Source organism: Castor canadensis, chromosome 15 (assembly GCF_047511655.1).
Source record: "Castor canadensis chromosome 15, mCasCan1.hap1v2, whole genome shotgun sequence".
In the NCBI taxonomy this organism is placed as follows: Eukaryota; Metazoa; Chordata; class Mammalia; order Rodentia; family Castoridae; genus Castor; species Castor canadensis.
The window spans coordinates 2,102,365-2,110,407 of NC_133400.1; the positions used below are offsets into that span (position 1 = coordinate 2,102,365).

At 53.4% G+C, this 8,043-nt stretch overlaps 1 protein-coding gene across 5 annotated transcripts in view; it reads left to right on the plus strand.

The window, feature by feature from the left end:
* Positions 1 to 2,822, plus strand: part of Fbxo31 (F-box protein 31) — a 29,824-nt gene extending 27,002 nt beyond the window's left edge. For all 5 annotated transcript variants that reach the window (XM_020179526.2, XM_020179527.2, XM_074055510.1 and 2 more), the window contains 2 exons: positions 20 to 372; positions 2,300 to 2,822. In XM_020179526.2, the coding sequence (XP_020035115.1) occupies positions 20 to 372; positions 2,300 to 2,522 (576 nt within the window). In that variant the 3' untranslated portion in view covers positions 2,523 to 2,822. The remainder of the gene's footprint in view (positions 1 to 19; positions 373 to 2,299) is intronic.
* Positions 2,823 to 8,043: the final 5,221 nt, after the last annotated feature.

An 8,043-nucleotide genomic window follows, 5' to 3' on the forward strand; every position in this document is an offset into this window, starting at 1 on the left:
CTGTCCGCCCACTCTGCAGGGTGACCCCAATATCCCCGCTGGGCAGCAGACGGTGGAGATCGACCTGAGGCACCGCATCCAGCTGCCAGATGTGGAGAACCTCCGCAACTTCAATGAGCTGTCGCGCCTTGTCCTGGAAGTCCGAGAACAGGTGCGGCAGGAGCAGCAGGAGGCCAGTGAGGGCCCTGCCCTGCCCCAGGAACAGCCATCTGCCCAGGTGCCCAGTGGGGCAGCTGCTGAGGACAGCGGGGAGCCCGGGAGTGGAGTGGCCGCAGTTGAGCAGCCAGCTCAGTCTGGGCAGGGGCAGCCTTTCGTGTTGCCTGTGGGCGTGAGCTCGAGGAGTGAGGACTACCCCCGCACCTGCAGGACGTGGTAAGGACCCTGAGGTGGAGGGCCGGTGAGGCCTGGGGGAGCTCCCATGGCTTTGCCTCAGTCCCCTGCATCTGAGCCTCTGGCGCTGTTCCTTGGGCTTTCTATCGCTGCCCCAGGGCGGAGGTGATGACCACTGGGATGTGGGGCCTCCTCCAGATACTTCACGTGCACGTGTGACTCCACCAGTGGCCTCTGAAGTGATTTACTTCTAGTTGGCCAAGTAAGACAGAGGAGGTAGTGTGTCCTGCAGCTTTGACACGCAGTGAAGCACAGAGGCTCCCCCAACCCCTCCTGCCTGCATGTCCTCCTGGGTGGCTCATGGTGGCATCTAGCATTGCTTAATGAGTGCAGTGCTTGCCTGTAACCTCTCTCCTCCCCCGCTCACTGCCTATGCTCGTGGCTGGCCCCTTGGTGCCACTGCTGTGCATGCCAGCCTCCACCTCTGGTGAGGAAGGGTGCGCCCCTGTGGGCCCCTGCACACGTGACCCCTGTGCACCCTTCATGCCGCACAGTCTCCTGCTAAAATTGAGCAAAATGAAAAACCTAGTTCCTCAGTCTCACGGGCCACATTTCACTTGCTGAATGGCCACCTGTGGCTGGTGGCTACTGTACTGGACAGTCCAGATCTAGAACACTGCACCATGGTGGAAGACTTTGCTGATAGTCTGTCAGGCTCGTGGTGTCAGTTCTTCACCTTTCTGGCTGTGTTCCTTCTGCTTTTGGGTGGCTGCTGTGCAAGGCCTATGATAGTCTATCAGGATTTCTCAGTAAAACCAACACAGTAGGGTGGAGTGTGGACCCCTTGCTGAGCTGCCAGAGGACCTGGGCATCTGAGGGTTTGGTGGGAAGGCATCATGGTGCATCTCCATGCATGAGAGTGACGGTGCGGCCGGATGTGGTTTGCACTGGGAGGTGCAGATAGCAGCCCTGTGTTGTTTCAGCCACTGTAAAGCTTTGAACAGCCATGTTTCTAAACTCCCATTCCCCACGGCCAGCTTAGAGCTCATCAGTGCATGCTGTGGCTGGATGGCCAGTTCTGGTCCAGGTCCCTGCCAGGCTAAACTCTCCCATAATTCTCCACTTTAGTCTGTGCTGGATGTTGGGCTCCTGTGCCTAGGAGGGGCGTGTGTGTGTCCCCTCCTGGCTGGTTAGTGTCTTGACACAGCAGGAAATCCCTGTGGCTTGAGTTATAGGCACAGTGGACATTGTTTCACTTGCCCAGGGGCCATGAATTTCCTCCTTGACTTGAGGAGCCCCTGAGGCACAGCCCCTGAGGCACAGCCCCTACTCCACAGGGCTGACCTGGGGACCCTCCGTGTGGCCAGGGTGCAGGTGGAAGCCCTGGCACCACTGCATACATGGGGTGTTCCGTGCTGATCTCTAACTCTTCATCTGCCGGGAGGACTGGGAGGAACAGAGCTGTAGTAATGCTAGTCTGATGCCTATGTGGGCCATTGCCAGTTCTAGTTAATGTTGGTTGTAGGCTCCATTTCTGTTACATCTGAATGGTTCCTACGGTAACACACTGTCCCAAAAATCAAGGTTGGCTTCCCTGGGCCTGCTTTGTGAATGTCTTTGGAGCAGATTTCCCAGGTGTGCTTGCCTAGCACTCCTGCCTCAGTTGGGGGAGTAGATGGATGTAGTAGTCAGCAAGGCCCAGGACTGAGTGAATCCCAGGCTCTTCCCCCCAAGCTTCCTGAGTGGCCCAGAGTCCTGGCCCTTTGCATCTGGGGTGCCTGCCAAACTTGTCTTCAGTAGAGGTCAGCCAGGGCCTCCAGACTGTCCTACAGAGACAGGCCCTCTGGGTGCTGCTGGCCTGCCAATTTGTGGCTGTGGCTGCTATGTGCAGGGTGCTTTGGATACCAGGATGGTGGGTGCTTGTGCTCTCTGGGCCCCTCCCCCTTACGCTTTCCTTTTGTTTCTCTAGTTTCTATGGCACAGGCCTCATTGCTGGCCATGGCTTCACCAGCCCTGAGCGCACACCTGGTGTCTTTGTGCTGTTTGATGAGGACCGCTTTGGCTTCCTCTGGCTGGAGCTGAAGTCTTTCAGCCTGTACAGCCGGGTCCAGGCTGCCTTCCGGAACGCAGATGCACCTTCACCACAGGCCTTCGATGAGATGCTCAAGAACATTCAGTCCCTCACCTCCTGATGGCCACATCTGTGTCACGGGCTGGTTTGGGCATGGCCCTGCCACCGTGAATGGAAGCAGCATGCACTTTGGAAATGCGGCCTTTTTACCAGAACACGCACCTTCTCACCAGGGGCCTGGCCCAGCCCAGGACACTTTATGTATAGTGTGTAATATATTCCTGCACATTTGTCCGTAGCCCTGAAGGAGAGAGGTGAGCATGTCAACAGAGAAAACAAAACAAAACAAAACAAAACAAAACAAAAGAGTGAATGAACAGAATAAATCTGATGTAGACGAGTGGCCGTGGGGCAGAGAGAATTATGTGGAGAACTCGTGTGTGTCCTTGGTGCGCCGGTGGCCTTGCAGGGAAAACAAGACCCTCCTTCAGGGAGGTCTCATGCTGCAGCCGTGATGAGATGTTCCGTTCCACATCTCATGTCTGCCCTGCTGGACTAGCCTAGCAGACATGGCATGGCTGAAGGGGCCCCTGGGAGGTGATGAGGAAGAGACGGAAGTCACTATGGACAGGGATGGCGTGTGCAGAAAGCAGCTCTCGGGAGTCACAGAATATCAAGTTTCTCTAGTGACTTGCTTAGGCGCTTCACTGTGACTTGTGTCCCTATCAGTGAAATGGGATTAGGGATACGGTCACTAGGTATATCACTGCACACACAGAGCTCTGTCCCAGTGGTTTGTGTGCCTGTCCCAGATACTCTCCAGCTTAGAACCAAGGCCACCTGCTGTTCTCAAGCAGCCAGTTCCAAGCAGGGTATTTTTTTGTGCACCTGCCCCTCCCTCTCTCCTGCCCTCCCTCCCTGCACACACGCTGTGGAGAGCTGCCTATCCCCCGTTGGGAGCACATGTCTCCACAGTCTGTCCTGATGCTGGGTTTTCTCATTTGCGTGGTGCACTTGGGTGCCTTTCTTGCAGTGCTAAAGTGTTGGTAGTAGTGACATGAGTTGCCTATGAAGCCCCTTGAAGGTGAGAGCACAGTGTCTAGGTCGTCATACCTACATGTGGCACTCTAGATAGACCTACAGGTGGTGTTGTACTTGGGAGGACAGGACCTGTTGGGGACCCTCCAGGTTAAGACCCCAAGTGCCTGTGTTTTCACTGGCCCTGTGCCCCATTCTGCAGTAGCCCCTGCATCTGAGACCCAGCCTGAGGTCTTGCTGAAGACAGACTACAGTGCCTGGAGACTCCCAGGAGCCCTCATCAGGCTTCCTGTAGTTCACTTGGTCCCTGAGTAGCCCAGTTTAGGCCACGATGCTGTGCACCTGACTGACTGCCTTTGTGTACCAGTTTGCTTCTTTGTGGTTGGGAATAGTCGGTTGACTGCAGTTTGGAGAGAAAAGAACTTCGTGGGTCCCTGCATATTTGAACCTGCTCTGCTCTGTACAGAGTGATGCGATTGGGATTTCAGTCACAGGCATTGGCAAGTGTTCCATGTTGGGGCTGGACGTTTGCACAGGGATGTTAGCACATGAGGATATGTCAGCCTATTGTGCTCAGACCTCCAGTGTCCATTGTGGAGTGAGTGGCTTTGTGAGCCCTGCAGTGGGAGTTTAGGCTCCTTTTTTCCTCATTCTGGACCTTATCAGGGTCCCTTTGGCACCCATTGATGCCTGGCTCACGGTTTTTGCTGGCCACCTGTGGCATATGCTTAAGGTCCTGAGCTGCCGTCCAGGGCTGTCAGCTCGGCAGTGTCCCTGCCCATCCTTCTGGGGTCCTCCCTGCCCCCACCTGGCAAGGGGTTGCTGAGCAATGACCATGCCAGTCACTCCTTCGCCTGCTTCATGAGCGTCATAGTGATACTGTCTGCTACACTTCCTCCCGTACTGAGAACTGCACACCAGTGACTGGGCAGCAGGTCTTCTCCCTAGCCAGCTGGCTCTGTCCTCTGATCCTCTACGGGCGCCCTGTTTGAGATCTGCACAATGCCAGCCGGTCACTTTTAGTGCTCAGAAGCAGCAGTGGGGAAGAAGAACCCCTGTCAGCTGTTGTGATTTCATGGAGTCCTGGTTTCTGTTGCCCTGCTTCAGGATAGCAAGACACACAGGACACCAAGCACCCTGGTCTGTAACACAGTGACTGAGCACAGCAGCTGGGCTTTTGAGGCCATTTTTCTCTGCTGTATTCCTCCTGGCCTAACTTTGAAGAATGTCCTCAGTAATGCCCAGGTGGAGGGAGACTCCGCAGACCACCCTCAACTCTGAGCTAACACCCTGTCCTCTGTCTTTGGGGTCAGGATTGTAGTTTTAAGTTCATATGAGAGAAAAAAGGAGCAGACAATCTCATTCTGATGCTTTGGGAACGAGATTGTGCCAAATCATTGAGTGCTGTGTCACTTATAGCCCAGTGGCTCACATAGCCAGTCTTCCATGGGCTGGAGTGGTGCTCCAGGCGCTGGCAGGGAATTGTTGGTACTGCAGGATCCTGTTTGCAGGAGACCAACCAGAGCAGGTGAGGGGTCAGAACCTTTTGCTTTCGCTGGTTACTTAATATCACATAGCTGGCTTGGAGAAAAAACATTTATTCAGAGGGCAGCTTGGGTTTGCCCAAAGGCTAGGCAGACTCCTAGGAAGCAGTTGCTGGCACCTGGTGCCTAGTGTTCTCACCTGGGACGTTGTTACCTGGGGCATGCACAGTTGTGTTTCTCCTTTCAGTTTTAAGTAAATCAGTTTCTGAAGCCTTGCCTTGTGACTTCTTTCTTTGGGGTGTAATTCAGATGGAGGCAGGAGCTTGGGGAGCACTGGTCGTTGACCCTGGGAGGGGGTGGCCTGGGTTGATGCTTCTCACACCTCATTCAGCAGTGTTTTGATTTTGGTTTTCCCCTATTGGAGCAGGTAGAGTGTTGAAGTGACTCCTCAGCCCAGGTGATGGTTGGCCTACATCCTAGTTCCCGAGGGCAGGGAGCCATGGTGGGTAAGCCCAAGTGCCGTTTTCTGAGAACAGGACAGTTAAGAGTAGGGGTGTGCTCATAGGCCCATACAGCTGTGGACCTCGTTGATCTGCTTTCCTTTGTTCCCTGAAGTACTGCCTTATCTTAACAAATCCAGATATCTCTTCCCATCCAGGTCTCATCCCAGGGTCTCTGTTGCTAATGACTAATAACTGTTAGCATGGAGTTTTCTGTGGAAATGCAGGCAAATTGCACCCAGTAGGCAGAAACTGGTTGGCTGTGATGCAGGGAAGCAGGAGCACGGACAGGGACATTTTGGGGACAGTTGGTGCCACCTTGTGGGGCTGAAGATGCAGGTGCTCCAGGGAGTGTCCTGTCTACCCTGGGGAGCCCAGGCAGGGGTTTGGGGGCTGCTGCAGTGTTTTGTGGGAGGAGGCTGCAGCATCTGAGGCCCAGAAGTGCATGGGCTGACGCCTGTGGGCCCTCCACACACAGTGAAGGCAGGTCCCTGTGTTACCAGTGTGCCACAAAATGCCAAGTAAAAGATGGCAGGACGTTTATGTTGAGTGTAAAAACAAAACAGCATTTAATTTTCATCACTTTACATGTAAAAGTGTAAAAGCATGCAGGAGAATATAAACATAAGGGGAGGGGGATAGAGGCAGAACTTTAAATACATCTGTTCATCTTTATTTAAAAAGTTTTGGTTTTTGTTTTTTTTTGGTGGCACTGGGGTTTGAACTCAGGGCCTTGCACTGGCTATGCAAGCACTCCACCGCTTGAGCTACACCACCATCCAATTTTGCTTCATTTTTCAGATAGGGTCTTGAGCTTTTTGCTTGGGCTGGCCTTGGACCACAGTCCTAGCTCTGCTTTTTCTCCGCACGAGTTGTACTAACAGTGTGATGGTCACTGGGCCCTACACCAGCCACGAGGCTGCTGTAGCCACGAGGCACAGCAACACGAGGCCTTCTGTTATGAGGCCCCATGGTGTCAGAATGGGGAAATGTATATTTGATGGCAGGCGAAATGTGGCATTTTCTGTACAGTTCTCTGAAATTTATTTATTTATTTAGGTGCTGCAGATGAAAGCCAGGACCTTGTGTATGCTGGGTTACATCCCCACTCTGAAATATTTTAAAACTAAAGAAGTCAGCAGGTGATCAAGTAACCAGGCTGCTATCTGTTGTGGCTCTCGCTGCAGCTGAGCAGACAGCAGTGGCCGTCCCTGATGTGCTCCCCAGTCTGTTCAGCATCAGTGGCCTGGGAGTCTGAACTTGGCCTTCTTTGCTATCAGCTTTCACTCCTGATGGGGACAGCAGACAAGACAGTGAGGAGGTGCTGCTTTCCGGGCCGTGCTTCCAACCCTCTTGGGGCTGAGGCTCAGACTGCAGACCTCTTCCATATGGGGCCATGGCTGTGGAGGTGGGGTGCTGTGCTCATTGGACAGGTGGGGGTGGGGGATATCCCCATCGCACCTCATTGGATGTGTGGGCAGGAGGCCAAGCGGCCAGAATCATCTTTGTCTCCCTTTTTAGGGGAGTCTCTGCAGTTTGGCCTCTAGTGGCGACTCAGGGTCACTGCATACAGTGCCACTGATCCTAGCCAGTGACATGAGAAGAACAAAGAGAAGCCATTTGGATTTTTCTTTTTTCTCTCTCTCCCTTTTCTTTCCGGTGGTGGGGGTTAAACCCAGGGCCTTGGGCATGCCAGGAAAGTGCCCTAGCACCGACTTCCAGCTCCAGCATAAGGTGGTTTTCAAGTCTTCCCCTAGTTGTGACTTGAAAGTCTACAGGTGATAGAAAGGAGGCAGTGCCCCAGGACTTGGGAAGCTGCTGTCTGCTGAGCATGCGTTTCACCTCTTCCTCTTCTCCTTTTTCCTGCTTCACCTGACCTGGCTCTGAAAGTCTCAACCTGTACTAAGGCTGTCACCACCTGCATGGCCTCCATGAAGCCTGGCAGCTACCTGGAAGGGCCTTCTGGCCTGGGAAGCATCCGTGCAGTTCTGTCCTTGACCAGTGTGGCCGGAGGAGGGCCTGTGATAGCTGCTGGACGTTCATCCTCTAACAACCTGCAGTGCAGGTGTGGCTAGGGTCTCCCTTTCCAGGAGAGGGCACAGAGTCTCAGAAGGGATGAGTAACTTGCCCAAGGCCACATAGTCAGAGAGCCTTTTAAAGAGTTGGTCATTTCATAGTTTGAGTTGACAAACACCTACAGTTGTAAGCAAGCACAACATCCCTCAAAATCCTCTTGAGCTGACCTTCATGGTTGACCCCTCCTTAATCTCTATCTCACAGATTTGCTTTTTCTAGGGTGGCTGGTCCACAGACACACACAGTTGGGAGTTCTCACACTGTGTGGCATCTTTTATCCGGGGATGTTTCTTAGCCTTCCCCACCCCCATTTATCATCCTTCCAAGGAGCCTTTTTAGGCACTTCTTTCTAACACTCCCATGAATATTTTATTTTTTTGAGACAGGGTCTTGCTGTGTAGCTGAGGCAAGCCCCAAACTCCTGCCTCTGCCTCTGCAGTGCTGGGATTACAGGTGTGCACCACCACACCTGTCCCACCCGATGAAGTTTTTTTCTAGACATACACTGTTTATGTGCAGTATGTCTATGTGCTTTATACTTCAA